General features: G+C 36.3%; 1 protein-coding gene across 13 annotated transcripts in view; it reads right to left on the bottom strand.

Moving 5' to 3' along the window:
• Positions 1 to 3,295: 3,295 nt before the first annotated feature.
• LOC109094865 (tensin-1-like) overlaps positions 3,296 to 18,698 on the bottom strand; it is a 228,682-nt gene continuing 213,279 nt past the window's right edge. For 9 of the 13 annotated variants that reach the window (XM_042731811.1, XM_042731806.1, XM_042731813.1 and 6 more), the window contains 14 exons: positions 18,023 to 18,118; positions 16,555 to 16,572; positions 16,109 to 16,277; positions 13,838 to 14,889; positions 13,114 to 13,200; positions 12,419 to 12,547; positions 11,475 to 11,570; positions 9,675 to 9,752; positions 8,899 to 8,970; positions 7,963 to 7,989; positions 6,527 to 6,695; positions 6,383 to 6,451; positions 5,405 to 5,434; positions 3,296 to 4,151 (listed from right to left, as the gene is read on the bottom strand). In XM_042731811.1, coding sequence (XP_042587745.1) covers positions 4,010 to 4,151; positions 5,405 to 5,434; positions 6,383 to 6,451; positions 6,527 to 6,695; positions 7,963 to 7,989; positions 8,899 to 8,970; positions 9,675 to 9,752; positions 11,475 to 11,570; positions 12,419 to 12,547; positions 13,114 to 13,200; positions 13,838 to 14,889; positions 16,109 to 16,277; positions 16,555 to 16,572; positions 18,023 to 18,118 — 2,234 coding nt within the window. In that variant the 3' untranslated portion in view covers positions 3,296 to 4,009. The remainder of the gene's footprint in view (positions 4,152 to 5,404; positions 5,435 to 6,382; positions 6,452 to 6,526; positions 6,696 to 7,962; positions 7,990 to 8,898; positions 8,971 to 9,674; positions 9,753 to 11,474; positions 11,571 to 12,418; positions 12,548 to 13,113; positions 13,201 to 13,837; positions 14,890 to 16,108; positions 16,278 to 16,554; positions 16,573 to 18,022; positions 18,119 to 18,698) is intronic. The other 4 variants (XM_042731812.1, XM_042731808.1, XM_042731810.1 and 1 more) reach the window with 3 other exon arrangements.

Here is an 18,698-nt window from a genome sequence, read left to right on the forward strand (position 1 = left end):
AAATCTTTGTTACTATATTTCATGCATTCCTGCACTTAATCCATAAATGTTCACATTACACATGTTTATTTTGGCTGTGAAGAAGAGAATTGGAAATAATGCATGGCCAATCTACAGCGCTTGACCTGCCTCCAAGGTTTCTTTGTGTGCGAGTTTATTTTTCCGTCTCATTTTCCTCGGTATGTGACTGAAGAGTTATGGAAAAAGAGGCTTGGCCTCTGAAGTGATTGGTATTGTGACAGTTACATTAGTAAAATCAAATACCTTTCATTCAGATTTGGTAATGAAGTGTGACGCTGCACCTCATTCACATGATTAACTAGAGGCGAAGCTTCCAAGAAATGCACAAAACAGGACACTCTTTCTAGCAACAGTGTACTTTAATGTAACTGATTTGGATCGCTCTTTAATGTATATTTTTTTGCCAAAACAATACAATGAGGCTGTAAAACATGAAGCAAATAAAACGACGTGGTTCTGTACAGCAATAGTAGCTCATTCACACATTCTAAGTCTGTTAATGAGTGGACATAAAAAAAAAAATATATAACAACACAACACTGCTGACTAATACATGGAGGAGTGCGGAGCTGATTTTGATGGAAGGTCTCTTTCTCTGACTGCCTAAATGTTTTCAGGTAAATGCAAGAACTTTGTCATTTCTGTGTGGTTTGGAAATGACTGTTTGGATAACACAGTTTGTGTTGTTTATCTAAGCCTGTGCACCGAATGAAATATCCAGAAAGTCAAGCAAAGCAAGTAAATATATATTCTAGTGTGCATCATCACTCTTACACCATGTTTACACCAGACACGTCCAGCACCACATATGTAGATGATTCCCATTTGAATCAACTCAACTGCCTACACTTTCTAGTGACTTTAATCTGAAATCAAATCATTTCACTTGCAAATTTCATACATGTGAATTAATTAACTATTAAATGACTTGATAATTACACCAAAGTCAGGTTATGAAGTTGCCTTTGGCCTACTAATTTAACCCATCTAACCATACTGTAAGTATTCAATTGTTGCAATGTAAAATCGCGTCTCATCCATGAACTGTTTGCACAAAGTAACTGTTAACAAGAAAGTCTCTATTTTCAAACAACCTATGCAAGTCAGTTTTAAAATAGGATTTTATTTTCCACAGATTGTTTTTTGATTGAAGCATAGCCTCGAGCTTCCAGTGCAGACAACCTCACGCCACCGGACGCTTCCAGTGTAAACACGGTGTTGCTGTTAGGATAATTGAAGCAGTCGTATTTATTTAATATTTTGCTCTTTTTCAGCTCTTGATCATTAAGTGCTTTGCATTCTTTTGGAGCAGTTTTGTAAGGCTAAACACAAGGGAATCATGGCAACCAAACACAGTGGAACACGTCATATAGCATGTGCATCTAGTCAAAACAGACCCCCATGCCAAAAACAACAAGCCGTCGTTCGCACACGACCAGACAGTGATCAATTCTCAAACTAAGGCGTACAAACGTGAAATCAAATCTTTGGCAAAAATGAAGTATTTACATACATAAAAGCAAGACACAGGACAGTTTTCAGGGTGGCATGGACATCCTGCTTAAACTCAAGAAGTGGCGGGGGGGGGGGGGTACGGTCTCTGCAAATCACAGTTAAAACACTGCAGTATTACTTTTCAACTAAATTTAAGAAGGGTTCAGAACAGGTCTGTAAGTCTAAGGGAATTGTAGAGGATGCATAGATGACGATATGGCTGGCAATACCTCACAGCGCCTCAGGATGGCAGTATGAGACAATACTGAATTCTGTCTGAGAGAATCACTGCGAGTGGCCTAACAAGTGGGTTTCACCGAGGGCTGAACACTGGGAGGAAAAGGACGCCAAAATAATAACAATAATACAAAAATAAAGACGCTTCCTTACTTTTCTTTACACAAAGCCTCTTGCAGTAAACATATCAGCCAACTCACTTTATCTGAAGGAACTTTAGGATGTAATCCTTATGCACACTCTAAAAAATGCTGAGTTAAATACAACCCAGCGCTGGGTTAAAATATGGACAAACCCAGCGACTGGGTTGCTTTGACCCAGCAAGTTATTGCCTAGAAGGTTGGGTTAAACATTTAACCCGACTGTTGGTTGAAAATAACCCAATCGCTGGGTTTGTCCATATTTATCACCAGCATTTTTAAGAGTGATGCAAAAGCGAAGTCTATGTCGAACTAAAGCTAAAGGAAAACAATAAAAAAAATCCAACAAAAAAAATACACCCAAAAACATACACCATACAACACATATCAAAAAACAACTATCAAAAAATAACAACCAAAAAAAAAATAACCAAAATAAAAAATATCACTTTTGGAGGCTAATCTTTATGTAGACTATACAATATATCTATGGGTAAATGAGTTAACATGAAGCAAACAAAAAAAGGTAGCAAAAACATAATAATACAATAAATATTCAGTAAAATCGCTTTCTGATGTATTTTATATATATACTTAGCTTACTTTGGGGTAGAATGATAGTGTGAGTGTGTTTGAAGCGAGGCATAGAGATACAGTGACAGATCCACACCTTACTGCCAGATACACAATGATACACACTCAGACCTGAAGAGAAGAGAGCACAGCAGTGGCTCATGGACGCTAACAACTGCTGACCATGAGCTAAAAGTTGATGCTGGAAACGTGCATAAAAGATCTCGAGAAGATGTTGTGTTCAATTCAGCTCAGAGGTTACAACTAGCTGCTTGGAAAGTGCAATAGAACAGCATATAATATCAGATGTCCATCCATTTCAGTGGAAAGAGCTGAATGCAACATTTTGATTCATGACGGAGTTTTGGTTTCTTGCCACCGTCGCCTCTGGCTTGCACACTTGGGGTTTATTCATAAAACTATTATCAATTTGACTGCACTGACTATCCGATGAGAACAACTTAATCTGAATCAAGCTGGTTAATAACACTATTGTCTTCTCTAGAGCTGCCTTTGAATTCATTTTAAATACTGATGAACTTTCCAACACTGACACTGTTAGTGAACTGAATTGAACCAATACTGAACTAAACTGAGCTGAATGACACTAAAGTTCTTCCATAATTAATTAATTTTGCAACTGTACTGGAATTTCCTGTTTTATTACTGTGCAGCTGCTTTGAAACAATCTGTATTGTATAAAGCGCATGAAAATAAACGTGACTTGAAATGTATGACGTTATGCAAACAGCTGCACCCAGATGAAGATAAATGTTCAGTTTTAAGCATTTATTTATTTAATAATGTTGCCATTATTTTTTCCTTACTCGTCACCTCTCAATCTGACTTCAAATGCCATTGTATTGCACTTTCCTGAAAATTAAGACTTTCCAAATGGAAACTGCTAGATATTTATGCATCTCTGAGGATGGGAATATCTAACCCTTACTTATATCTTCTGCCAGATCTGTTACGTGCAAGGGACCTTTAAAATCCCCACAAGGTTATCCAGACCCGAGTTTATCCAGAGTGGACTCTTAGTTGGCTTATGAAAAGGTCTTGCACTTGTAGCGTGAGAAACAGGAGCCGCTTTCAGAAGGAAAAGAGGTGATGCTTCAGTTCATATGTACAGTTTTAACGAAGCAGCCGTGGTTTACCAAGATATACAAGGACGCTTGAATAATGATTGGTTTGTCCTGACTGCTCTCTTATCTTTGGTGCATCAGCCCCACATTTCAGCCTCCTCATCAACCTTTTTTTTACTTTTTCTTTTCCTTTTTTTCTTAAAAAAGAGCAACAAAATCACCGACATCATTTCCACGTCCCCTCCAAGTGAGATGAAGATCACCTCCCCTCTGTACTTCACTCCTCTATGCCCACCCTGCACTTCCTCTGTCCCTCTTCCTCACTGCCGTCCAAATAACCCTTCCTCGCACATACACACAGCCTCTCACCCAAACATACAGAACGAAAAACAGACACTTAAAAAGAATTCAAACAGAACAAAACGAAAGTCCTCCAGAAAGCAGCGCCGCGGGAAGAGTTCATCGCTTCTGAGAGTTGATCATCACTTTGGAGACGAAGTTGACGATTGCCGTGGCCGGTTGATCGGGATCCATCTCGGCGAACAGGTGACTGACGTTGTCTGTCGTGCTGCCTTGCTTTCTGGCCACAAAGCCAAAGAACCTGTGAAGAAGAAGAAAAAAATCTTAATGTATGTATTATAATAATACACTGTTTGTATTAAGGACAGTTCACTAATCACACTCAACATTAAAACTTGTACAATCAACATAAAGGAAGAATAATTTCTATAAGAATATTGGTAACACTTTAGTGTCCAATTCTCACTATTAACTAGTTGCTTATTAGAATGAATTTTACTGGGATATTGGCTGTTTATTATTACTTAAAAAAACACATATTAATGTCTTATTCTGCACGACCTTATTCTAAATCCTTAAACTTAACAACTACTTTACTGTGTATTAATAAACAGTCGTTAGTAATAGTTAATAGCTAATTAATAGTGAGAATTTGACCCTAATCTAAAGTGTGACCAGAATAATTGATGTAGTTATCTATTATTTATTTGAAAGAATTAAAAGAACCATTTCATGTCTATCATTGTACCATTAACTCTGGCACTCATGCTGGCATCAGATGTTAAATACACAACCCTGCTCTGCCCTCACATGATCTGAACATATAAACCCAGCAGCATTCTTTATTCTGTCATGATATTAAACCCGAGCTTCTCCTGAACCACAACAGCAGAAGTCACGTTCATCTTGAAAGCCTATAACATCATGCACGTTCATCCTCAGCCCAGTCCAATGATCTGTTCCTCCTCTGTAACATATCTGAACACTGCATCAACAGCACAGTTCCAGTCCGATCTCTTTCAAAAGAGGCCCAGATCGAGCCGTGAGGGCTGTCACATGCCTCATTGCTCCAGGAGTGTAAAGTGTCTTGTGCGTGAAAACTCAAGTGCTTAGAAAGAGATCTGATCAGATTGGCTGTGAAAGGATCATATCATACTTTTTATTTTGGACCAGAAATCATCTCTCTGATTTTTAGAATGAAACAGGATTTTTTTTTTTTTTTGTCTCTTTAAAAAGATAATTTTCTCACCCTCAAGTTGTTCTAAACCTGTATGAATTTATTTCTTCTGATGAATACTATGAGAAGCATTTATCCTTCATGCATGTCGTGTGTGGTCGAGTGTAAATCATGACACACGTGTGTAAGGGTTAGCAGGTTAGCGTCATGTTCTGTGCCGATCACAATCCTGCTCATTCATCATGATAGCCCTGAGCACAGGCGCTCCGTCCCATGAAGGGGGAACCACTCTTGGGACAGATGTGTATCTAAACTGCTTTCAGATAACAGCGTCTGCTAAGCTGCAAAAGATCAAGTTCACTGTTATCAAAACTTACTTTGCAGTGCCACCCTCTGGTTTGCTCCACCTGGAACAACATTGAAACAGATTGTGGATGTTTAACTTTGAGCAACTACAGAATAAATGAAAAAAACTATCAAAAAAAAAAACTATAATAATAACTAAAAATATCTATAAAACTAAACTTTTCATGGAGAACACAGATGCCTTGCAAGAGATAAAAATCAATACAATAAAAACAATAACAGCTTTACTAATCACACAATAAAAGCAATGCTAAAAACGTGAGTTCTGATAAATTATTTGAATAAAGACAAATCAATAATAATTCAAAAATATACATTGACAGTTCATGAAGAACATGTAAAGGCACTGTAAAAATGTTTTTGTTGTAAATAAAACAGATTATACAGTAAAATACTATTTTGTTCTTTCTACTTCAAAGTTTCGTGTTTAATTTAATGTTACTTGTGGTTTCTTTGTAATTAATTGTGAAATTTGCCAGCAATTTCTAAGTGAAAATTATTCCTACACTTTTTTTTTCTTCCTCTTTTTCAGTTTAGTAGTAGCCACAATGGTATGATGTTCTTAATGGTTCTAGTGTATTTAGTTTTGTAAATCTCTGCTCTATTCTTTTTCCTACTACATTCTATATTAATTTTCTATTTTTTTTCCACATATTTTTGAGAATTTATTTTATTTATTATATACTGTCTTTTATTATTTGTGTTTATGTCTATAATTCCTTGTTGGTTATGTTTGATGCACTGTGGGATGAGAAACTAACATATACATATATAAAATGTGACAAATAAAGAACCTTGAATCTTAAAACTTGAGTTTAAAGCTTTGAAATTGCCTTGAATTGTAATATTGCACAACATTAACAGCAATACGGCCTGGCAAGCACAAACATAATTCGTATCCTGTCACCAGATCCACTGATCAATATATAAACGTTGTGACATTGACTGCTGGGGCTAAAGTTAATGCTTATGTTTCAGGGTTTGCTTACTTCCTCTCCTGTGGATCAATGTCGCAGAACGTGACCGTGCTGATGGGATAATGACGTCTGAAGAAAAGCCTGTTGAAGAAAACATGTTCAGATGTAGCTCTTGAAAATATTAAGATTTAAAAAGAAAGAAAGAAAGAAACTCACTTTCTCTGGTTGTCAGTGAGCGTGATGCCTTGTGCCGACACCTTGAAGTGAACAATGGTGGCTGAAGGTGTGGGACTGGTTGCCATGGTTTCTGAGATGGCCTTGGCGATGGCCTGAGGCCCAGTCAGAGACTCCATATCCACAGAGTTTATGTACAGGACATTGCATGCTGAGAAAGACATCAAAACGTGCATAGATCAATAACCATGCTGGTATCTGCAGAGAAATAAATTACAGCTGCATTATGTAATGCATATGTGCCTTAATAAACTCTGATCTTTATACATGTACATACTGTGATTTCATCAAACACACACATATCATTAGTATATTCTGCATATGCATAATCCAGTGGTTCTCAAAGTGTGGGTTGGAGGTATCAGCCTAAAATGCTAAAATATTATTTATATCCACATATTTAAACATGCTGCACTGAAGCACCAGGGTTATTTATACTCAATATATACCATTTACATTTTGATATATTTTCCATTTCATTTGAATTTTAGTTTAATTTTTACTAAATTTAATTGATTTTTATTTAGTTTAATTTGTCATAAGTTTTTCATCTAATATTTCATAATATTTTATTTAAGCTTTTTTTTTCTCAATAAAGGAAATATTTTTAATAGTTTCAGTTAACAGTAACAACAGAATTGCACATAAAGAATGTTCGTTCCACACAGTAATGTGTGCAGATTATTATTATTATTATTATTATTATTATTATTATTATTATTATTATTATTATTATTATTATTATTATTTTGTTATTATTCTTAAATGTATTCTACATATTTTTTTGCTTATTATTTTTGGTTAAACTACCCTTCAACATTGCTCCTGCAAATCTGTATTAATGTTTCATTTATTTATTTATTTTTATTTACAAAATACATCTTTGAAATATTCTTTGTATTTTTGCATGCATTTTCCCACTTTTTTTCCTTTTTTATTATTACAAAAACATATTTTAGACTATACAGAATAAATGCAGGTAATAGTTTTTTTTTTATAACTATCTACAATTCAACAGTAGTATATACTTTACTAAAATATGGCAACAACTGATTAGCATTAATGATAAGGAGGGCTCAAAACTTTCCTTTTCTAAAAAAAGAAATTGAGAACCACTGGCATCATCTATCAGGAGATCCATGCACAGTAATCTAACATCAGTCATGAAAGAACATGCCATATTCATTTAGAAAGGTGTTCTTGAAATACAATCGAGGCCTTGACAAAAAAAGCTGAAAACAGAGCAGCCGAAAAGTTTTTAGCAGACAAGGGAAGGTACTTCTGGAGGTCTGGACCATCACATGCACAGACAGTAGTAAAAGAGGAGTGCGGTTCTCTCTCTAGACACGGCAGTCAAAGTCAGGTTAAACACAACGACAGATACATGAATAAAATATGCAGAGCATCACTGGGTTTACCATGGGAGTCAGCTGGACTCTTCTGCCCTAAATCATTTCCACAGGAGTGACACCAGGGTGGGGAAGAACATGGCAGTTGGTTCAGAGTTGATATCAGATCATAAACAAGTAACAGAGCTAGTGTGACTGCATTAACACTTGGACTAATGGAATAAAACCCTCATTAAAGTGTATCTAAAGAGCATAATAGAGATCTACAATTAATATAAACAGATATACTAGAATTACTATTTTTGAAAGCTAAACTTAAAACCCTGAGCAGATTGTTCCTTATTTAGGGGATTTTGCTGAATGAAGTTGCACTAAACACATTGAACTTTAATGCATTAAAAAAAACTTAAATATTACATTTTTACCTAGTACAGATATAATTTTAGCTTTATAGAAAATATCTAGTTTCTCATGGCAGTGAGAGCAAGAAAACATGAACTTTTTAACATATAAAGTCCACATTCTCTGGATTTTTGTTCATGCATTTACATGCAATTTCAATGTATTATATCTATCAACATTCTGAATATTAGCTATATCAATGACATTAAAGGCATAATGTTGATAACCACAAAATATAATTGACTAATCCCTCAGCTTTTTTTTATTTCAAAATACTGAAATACAGTCCAGGATTTCCAATTGTTTAAAAACAAAAACAAAAAAAAAAGTGCAACTCACATTTTTGTTAAATGTGTTTTAATGATTATTGTCTGGCTCTTGTACCTTTTGTGTAAGTGCCTTACTGTAACTGTGATTATTGCCTTTTTAAAACACTGAAAGTTAAAAGGTTGTTTTCTGTGGTAATTGACATTGACCCACAAATCGGAAGATCTTAATTTGAAGCTGGAACATTGCATTTTATGAGTTTAAACATTAGATGAATAAAAAGATACAAATAAGTGATTGCGATACATCAATGATCCTTGATGTAAATATTCTCACCTGCACCCTGTTTGAGCATCTCTGCCGCCGGGTTAGTTGGGGTTGCGACCTCAGGCGACTCCTCCAGGGGATCTGTAAAAATCACAACAGGTCAAAGTTTAGACTTAACACATCCTGTCCATTTAACCTGTAGTGCTGCGAGAATTGGTGCTATGCTAGGAATCAAAGCTCCTGTCTAACACGCGATCACACAGTGTTTGAAAAGGCAGAGATGCACACATAAAGGTGTGTGGTTTCATGCCCCCGACACCTAGATGGCCTTTAGCAGCTGGCTGAGGACAGAGGCTAGCTGAACGTGCAGACCTCGGAAAACACTCTTAATTATTCACACCAGGCAAACAGGACATACATCATCATGACAGAGAGCACAGCTAAGTAAGGTCATGATGAGTGGGCATGTACAGTATGTACATTAACACAAAAAAAGTCACTGTAAAAATATGTGAAGCATGCATCTGGCTTTACTTTTGTATTTCGATATATTACATTTGGCTTTAACTTCAGGTTTGAACAAAAGAGTTCAGATGCCTAGGCTTCCATCCTTGCAATTTTATGCAAATTGCAAAATTGTATTAAAAAAAAAAAAGGATGCAAATACCAAGATGCAGACATAGTTTGTATTTTACTTATTTATAATATATATATATATATATATATATATATATATATATATATTTTTTTTTTTTTTTTTTTATTCAAATAAAAATTGGTTTTCAATGCAGTCTCAGACTTTTGGACCCCACTGTATGTGTTGAGAAAGTGATATGACGTCTCACCTCTGGTTGGTATGACTAGTTTGCAGGGTAGAGCCAGAGGAGTGATGGAGTGCTGGTAGACCAGTGCAGACAGGCAGCCTGAACACAGAAGATGAAAACAAAATTGGGATCAGATTTACGAGCAGAAATCAGAGGAGAGCATACTCTACATTACAACCCCCTGAAGCGGTCAAAATTTGATGCCCAGCATTGACAATCCATAAATCCATGTTGTTGACCAGTTGTGTCAGTGAAAGTTGGACGATAAGAGGGACAGTCATACCGGCACTTGCTTCAACCTCCACAGAGTCTTAATTTATTAAACCTCTGCTTCAAAAATTTGACTATATTAGGAAAAACTAACTCTGGAGAGACTTTGTTTGGGCAGAACATTTCCTACTGCTCATGAGAAACAGCAGACCTGCGGAAGCAAAATGTCCAGGTTAATGGTGGAAAGGAGTCCTTGTTGCCAATTTTAAAAGTTATTATCAGCTTTTAAACTCTCCTCCTTCAGCAATCAGATTTTATCAACACTAACAGGAAATGAAGACAGTTTACTTTAAGTCCCCTTTACAGGAATCGTTCACTCCTAAACAGCTGCTCACCTTCATGTTGTTCCAAACCTGACTTTCTTCTTTAATTGGAGCACAAAAAAGTGAATTGTCCATTCTTTTTTTAATATTTGGAATTAAACGATGACAGATGCTGTAAAGCTCCAAAAAAATAAATAAATAAAATAAACAACGTATCACAAAAGTAGTTAGTAGGACTGGTGTTTTCTAATGCATTTGTGCCTTCTGAACTCATATGATAGTTTTATGTAAAACAAAGATTAAAGTATCTTTAATCTCAAAACTTTCATCACATTAAGCTTTCATATGACTTCAGAAGACAACTTCTTTGATATGTTTATGGAGCTTTTGCTCCTTTTGATGGCCACGGTCATTGTGTACTGCATTAAAAGTAGATTAAAGATTCTGCAGAAATTCATCTTTAGTATTTACAGGAAAAATTAACAGCATACAGGTTTGGAATGATATGAAGATGATAACATTTTTGGGGTGAACTGATCCTGTGAGCAGTGGGCGTCCTGGCAGAGATTCAGCTGGAGGAGTGGAGCTTAGGTACTTCTGTACATTTATTAACTTGAGTATTATTCCCGACAACACCAGAATCCTGCCAAATTTCACCCACACATGACTTCATTCCCACAAATCAGAGTTGTCCTTTGTCTGTTCTGCTTTTCGTAATAAACACACGCTTATGCAACGGTTACCTTAACGGGATGTTTGAGCTCTTATGCAAGCTGCCCAGCCCTGAATTTTTATGGCTCCTTATTTGATGTGGAACGGGGCATATTGAAGAAGACAGCACTGTCCATTGAACAGACTAGGCCTCCGTGTAATGTGGTCAGCAGACAGTAAATTACAGAGGGGCCGTCTTTAAGCTGTACTTAATAATGTCAGCTGCTTCCACGCTGTCGTTTGGACTACATATGTTCTGCAGCTTTCTGGAAGCTACATGGACAGCTTGATTTTAAGGGAAGGATTTACATGCTAACTCTTATTGAAGAGCAAAAACCACACAAGCATTTGTTCTACAAGCTTAACAGATTGGACTTTCACATTAGTGAACATTCAACAAATCATTCTTGTGTTCGCAAGCTATGAGGAGCAATGAGGCTACGTAGGCAAACGTGGTTCAATCTAATTAAAAATGACTATTTTAACGTGTCTTCAACATGCTAATATTAAACACAGGTCAGTAGGTTTCAAAATAGGGATTTAATTTAAAATGAAATATTTAAACAGTTTGATTTACCAAAGTATGGCTCATTAGGACAGCCCTTCAGTCTCACGCCTTTCGGACTCGTCTCAATCAGGAAATGTCTCACCAACTCATTAGTGACGTCTCCAGCTGAAATAAATATGGATTAAAAATTAAAAAATAAAGTAACACAGCATAATAAAACAACCAATAATAGTATAATTTGTAGAACAGACTCTCTCCCTGTTGATATCTGTAAATTTACTTAAATGACAGTATTTATTCATAGTTGCAATGCAATATTTATTCAAAAAATGTGTTCCTGTGGCTCAGTGGTAGAGCATTGTGTTAGCATTGCAAAAGGTCATGGGTTCAATTCCCAGGAAACACACATACTGGCAAAAAAAAAAAAAAAATTGTATAGCCTAAATGCACTGTAAGTCGCTTTGGATAAAAGCATCTGCTAAATGCATAAATGTAAATATTTGTACACAATTGACTGAATTGGTTTTTCAGTCTTAAAAACACTATATTTCATGTCCATTAATTTCATATAATTAAAATAAATAACAAAAATTCATTTATTTCTTTAATGGACATGAAGCAAATCTACAAAAAGAAATAACATTTTGAACTGTTGAAACTATTTTATTACACAATAAAAAGAGCATATATAAGATTGACCAACTGACCAATCAGAATCCATTATTTCAGAGAACTATGTAATAATATTGAGTTAAAAGAATAAGTGACAGGTAGTGCAGGGTTCTCCTTATGAAACGTTTCAGTGTGTGTGGTTAGGTGTGTGTGTGTGTGTGTGTGTGTGTGTGTGTGTGTGTGTGTGTGTGTGTGTGTGTGTGTGTGTGTGTGTGTGTGTGTGTGTCTGCTGTGGACACAACTGGATTATGATCCAGGCGGGGACAGATCTCCTGTCTGGAATTCATCTGGCAAATGATTATCTGCATTAGCCGTATGCCTGGAGGAGGCACGTGAAATACCTTTCTTTGTAGGTTGCACGGTCGGAGGTGGAGAGGCAACTTTCATGGCCAAGCCATAGGCTCCTCTGAAGGAATGACTGTCCCGAATGACAAAGGCTCCAGGCTCTTGATCCTTCAGCATGTTGATCGCTACAGTGAGGAGGAGAAAATCACAATGCCACTCTATTTGTTGCATAATGGCAGCACCAGTCTTATAAAATTTAAATAAATTGAATCAATCAATAAATGTTTTTTTCACCATGTGACATTGTTTTTTTTTTAATCATTATTCACCAGTTGGAGATGTGGAGGTGAAGGCTATAATATGTAAACAAATTACTGTAATGTACCCTGCAGTTTTACACACTGAGAGATAGGGAGCAAGTGGAGGAAAAAACCTTGCTAAGCAGGTTTATTCGTTATCGTTAAGACAAGTTAATGAAGCAAAAGATGCAGATGTTCGCTGGATTTAACTGAGCACACATGTCGAGTGCCGTGTGATGTCACTGCATGTGCTTGCGTTTAAAGAGGACTCCAGCGCAGATGATCTAATCCAATAAGAGCACAGAGGAGAACCAGATGTGGAGACCAACAGCGATTGACCTCATATAGGGTGGCGTGAGACATATTTTACCGTTTATGGGAGTTATGAGCCTCTTTCGGGGGTCTAAATATAGATAAATTAATCCTGGAACACACATATACCTCATCCTTACCTTGGTCTCTGGAGATATCTGGTTTATACCAGAATTTGGACGTGTCCTGGACAAACTTCACGTTCAGCCTGGTCTCCGGACTTCCATCTGGGAAATGAAATATGCACTTTATTTAGCAGTCCATCAGCTGTTAACTGAAACTGGTTTAATATGCCTAAGCTAATGAATGCAGTACTCTTTCAAAACTACACTGACACACACACACACACCTGTCTAATCGGTATCATCAGTATCTTATTAAATTACCGACAGCAACACCTACAATAAGCACACATTTCTCACAGATCCTGTAACAGCATATTATATTTTTTTAATGTTATTTATTCCTGTGATGAAAAGCTGAATTTTCAGCATCATTACTCCAGTCTTCAGTGTCACATTTGCTGCTCAAGAAAAATTTGTGTTGCTTCTTATATTTGTGGTATTTTTATTATTATTATTTTTTCTTTCAGGGTTTTTGAACAATAGAAAGTTCAAAAGAACAATATTTATTTGAAAGATAAATCTTTTGTACATGTCTTTAATGCCATTTCTAATCCATTTTAAAAATCCAAGCTGAATAATTATAACAATTATAAAAATAAGTATAATTGAAAAAAAAAAAAATCAGCACTATCAGCTTCCTTACATTTAAATTCAAAAGACAATTAATTGTAACAGTAACTGAATTGGAATTTGAAGGCATTCTGATTCCACTGATCTTTACTTCTTCATGAAGTCTTACCATACATGTTGAGTTTGGAGAAGTCAGGGAGCGTGTGGAAGAAATGAACACTTGGAGTGCTGCCACCACTGGACACCGGGGAGGACATCTTCCCATTGAGCGTTCCATAGGACAGTCCGCCATTGGAGCGATCACTGCTGGACATGTGTCTCTTTTCAGGAAGCTGAGGTTGGGGGACAGGACTGCCCTGCCTGAATCCCACTCCATCTATGTATCCCGCCGGAGAGACTGGGAAAGAAGGTGTAGATGGCGGCTGGTATCCAGAGGAACTGCTTTGGCGCGAAAGGGCACCTTGCCGCTCTTCCGGAGTGGTGTAGCCGCTGTACATCGGGTGCCTGTCCAGACTGGGGCTACCCTGCGTTAGGGACGGGTGGCGTCCCAGAATGGGGCTGCCCTGGCTGGGATGTGTAAGTGAGGATTGCCTGCTCAGAACAGGGCTACCCTGGTTGGGTTGGGTAACAGATGGCTGTCTACTCAATACCGGGCTGCTTTGGTTAGGCAGAATAATTGATTGATTCGGAGACGCCTGTCGGTTAAGGACCGGGCTGCTCTGGACAGCTTGTCCCATAGGTTGCCTGCTGAGAATCGGACTGCTCTGAGTCCCATGGTTGACGGGATACTGTCTGGACAGCATCGGACTGCTCTGCGTTCCCTGGGACACCATTGTGTGTCTTCCTTGCAGGGGACTACCGGCCATTCCAGGCAGATGACCATTGGCCGGGGTCGGCTGTTGACCCAGAACGGGGCCGTCCTGATTAGGTAGTCTGTGCTGGAGGCTGGGAGCAGATGTCACGTCGGGCAGGACAGCTTGGTATCTTGTGCCAGGGATTCCGGCGAGTGGCTGGATGGTCGTGACGTTATTTTGCATGGCCTCTGGTAGAGAGGGGCTGATATCAGGGGTGAAGTAGCCACCCAACATGCTGCTAGAGGTGGGGTAAAAGGGTGTGTGTGTTTGGTATGTGCTTCCGGAGGGCTGGGAGTGAGGGACAGAGTCGACAGCAGCCTGGGACAGAGAATTCAACCCCACCCCGCTATCGGTCAATGTGCTTTCACTGAAAGAGCGCAAAAGAAAACGAGAATGATTATGAAAAATAAGCTACTACAGACTGATATTAACATGCATTTGTAAGCAGACAGTACACGGATACTTATTAGCTAGACTGCATTCTGCATTCTGATGCATTTATTGTGTAATCAAAAAGATCTGTTCTCACACACGCATACAAAATGCTATTTTTTGTTTTCTCACATTTAATTACATGTAGCTGAATGTGGATAATGAAAACATTTGCATGTATGTCATTAATTCATTAAATTATTTGTTTATTATTATTTTATTATATGTTATTTTTTTCTGTGACAGTCAATTATTGTAACATGGATCTATAAAAATGCTTTATAAAAACAAAACAAAATGGTTGACAATTTTACATGTTAATAAAGTAAACACAAATGGGCTGATCTTCATCAAAATAAGCTGCAAGGTGGACCAAATGTATGGTGCTACTCAAAATCTGGATATTTCAATATGAAATCAGTATGTAAAACTATTAAAAACTGCTTTCAAAAATAAAATAAAATAAAATATTTTTATTCTATATTTTATTTATTTATTTTATTTTATTTTTTATTTATTTTATATTTATATTTTTATTTTATTTATTTTAGTTTTTATTGAAATAAAAAAGAAAAATATTAAAAATTGCTTTCAAAAATAAAAGAAACAAAAAATAAAACAATTACAAAAATTTTAACAAAAATTAAAATGGAAAAACTGAAAATATAAAAATAAAAGCTCATTTAAAATATATAATATATATTACTATTCTATAACAGATCTGTATATATATTAGGGCTGTCAAATGATTAATCACGATTAATCACATCCAAAATAAAAGTTTTGTTTACATAATATATGTATGTGTACAGGGTATATTTATTATGTATATATAAATACACACACATAAATTATATACATGTTATGTTACATGTATATACATTTATATATTTATATTCTTATATTTTATATTATATATAAATATATTTAATATATAAACATAACATATTCTTCTTAAATATATACATGCATGTGTGTGTATTTATATATACATAATAAATATACACAGTATACACACATATATTATGTAAACAAAACTTTTATTTTGGATGTGATTAATCGTGATTAATCATTTGACAGCCCTAATATATATATATATATATATATAATACTCAAATAATACTGTATGAAACATGAGGCTAGCGGCCACTTACACGGCATCTGGGCTCTGAATGGGGCTGCTGGAGGAAAGAGGAGCGTTGTAGGCATGGGACGGCCCAGCAGGACGAGCTAAGCTGTCACTGTCATATGTTGGAGACACAGGCGATGCTGGCGGCCCACTTGCAGCTGCTTTGGCCACAGACTCCACATAGCTACGAGGCTCTAGCAAAGAAACAAAGAGAGTAATACCTGTGAGTGCAAGAGTTTAGACGAGTCAAAAAAAAAGTCAAAACTAAGATAATAAATAAATACTTTCTAAGGCCAAGAGGTGATATCTGACCCTGAATTGTGAAGAAATTTCATTAAGGTCACAGGTGAATAGGATAAAATGAGTTGTAATGAAGAATGGAGACGACCGTGACGTCTAAGATGCCAAAAATCAACCAGAAGGTGAGGTGGTTTGGATGTAACACTAGACTTAAATCTTGTGCATTCTTACCTTCCTCATCCTCACTCTCTGTTTTCCAGACAGCAGAAGAACAAAAGTATAAGACAGAAATAGTAGAAGTTCAAAGAGATGGGGAGAAGAAGGGATACTTGCTAAGCATGAAAAAAACAATGAACGATAACAACTTTATACATTAGTATATATTAATTTCTTCCATAATCACAAATCACAAATTTCTTCCCCTAAAAAATGTAAAATTGGTCCATACGACTCGTGTTTTGTCTCCTTTTGAGAGAGAGAGCATTTGCACATTTTAAGAAAACAAAAAAGGGAAACACAACCAAAGAAAACACAATGTAATCTTCATTCGCATTTTTGCTGCTCGAAATACCAACAGGCCCCAGTGCAGATTAAAATATCTTCAAATAAGCACATGACATCATTTAAGCTAACTATAGTAAGACAAAGAGGCCCCTGTGACACATCATCTCGTAATAATGTTAGGCTGTGTACTGTATGTATGGCTCTTGTGTTTTGGCAGGCCTCAGATTAATTCCCATGAGGAGTGACGCTAAAATCAGCCCTGCATGAGAACTTGTTCCAAACTAAAGAGTCTCCACAACTCCTTACAGGATCCTGTTACCTCAGACACTACAAAAAATACATAAGTTTACACCGCTGGTCACGCTGACGGTGAATCTCACCAAACCTGCCGAGACAAGACCAGGTCATACATCACCCCGGAAATCAAAGGAAAGAAATAGGAAATGATAAAAGAGAAAGAAAAAAAACGTGGACTTGTTTTCATGACTTTACCCTGGAGACATTGTAAAACTGCATTAAAAGAAACTATTTAATAAATTATTTTTTGGCTATATTTTTGCTGAGCTTGCTAATATCAAGCTTAAATATCATCATACCATCAAACATTAAATATATCCTTGGGACAAAGAGCATAATAAATCAACTTAAAAATGGGCTCTGTTCCAAAAACTTGTCTACTGCCTATATAGGGAGCTACTTACTAAGACAACATCCTCATAAGTGACTGATTTGATATACAGTATATATTCCTGATTTCTAACTTTAAAAGGCTTTAGAATTTGGCCAAAGGGGAATTTTAGAAAGTACAATAATAATGAGACCTTTTGCATCAATGATCTCTTTAAATGCCACCTATGTAGGCAGCTCACTAGGTTATGGAACAAAACCTTTCACTCTCTTCCACAGATACACACACACACATTAAAAGACCACAGTAAAATGATCCTAATTTAACCGCATATGAAAAGAAAACACCAATCCATTTAAAGATACGTATGAGCTCATGGCTCAAGAGAGTAGAAAAGGAGAAGGGGAAACACTTGAGAGGGAGAAATTAAAGGTTATTTTGATATATGGCCCACAAGATGTATTTGAGCTCCCTTTATGGAGCACGGCATGGAGCGGCTCTGACCAAAGCCTAAAGACCACGCATGTCTGCATGTGCATTACGCTGTATGTGTGTGTAAAACCTCACCTGAGCCTGTCTGGTTGAGCAGTATCTCAGCAGGGTTGTGGGGCTTCAAGCCCAGGAAGGACAGTGGTGTTTTAGCCAGTCCAGGAGGAGATCGACCTAAAGCGGCACAGAGCACAGAAAGACATGTTTTATTCAGAGTGTTATCAAATTAAAGCATACTTAAAGCAAGTACATCAAGGCAAATGCTTGTAGCTTGGCAAGCTTGATTTCACATATTGCTGCAATAAGAATAGGGTTGTCGATCAATTGAAAAAATAACAGTAATATTTTTGTTAAGCTCCATCAAGGAGTTTTGAATGTAAGAATGTATCCCACATAAATGATTTGTTTAGTTCTGCCTTTTCATTATGGAGGACTAGGAGAGTCACTAAAAAATAAATAAATAAATAAAGTTATAAAATCAATGTTTTATTGAAAAAAAAAAAATTCACTTAAAATAGTTAATTAAACAGATTTTTAAATTATATAATCAAACATATTTCAAATAAACTGATATTTTTAAATTGAACAATAAAACATTTAAATTGAAATAAAGCATTTAAAACTAAACATTTCTACAAATTGCTTTTCTTTATCCATTTGCCAGTTGAATTTAAAAAAAAAAATCTACCCATGGAATTAGCATATAAAAATTTATTTTAATATGAGTGCATGATTACATGTCAATATTTTTAAC

This window comes from Cyprinus carpio, chromosome B9 (genome assembly GCF_018340385.1).
Source record: "Cyprinus carpio isolate SPL01 chromosome B9, ASM1834038v1, whole genome shotgun sequence".
NCBI classification, from domain to species: Eukaryota; Metazoa; Chordata; class Actinopteri; order Cypriniformes; family Cyprinidae; genus Cyprinus; species Cyprinus carpio.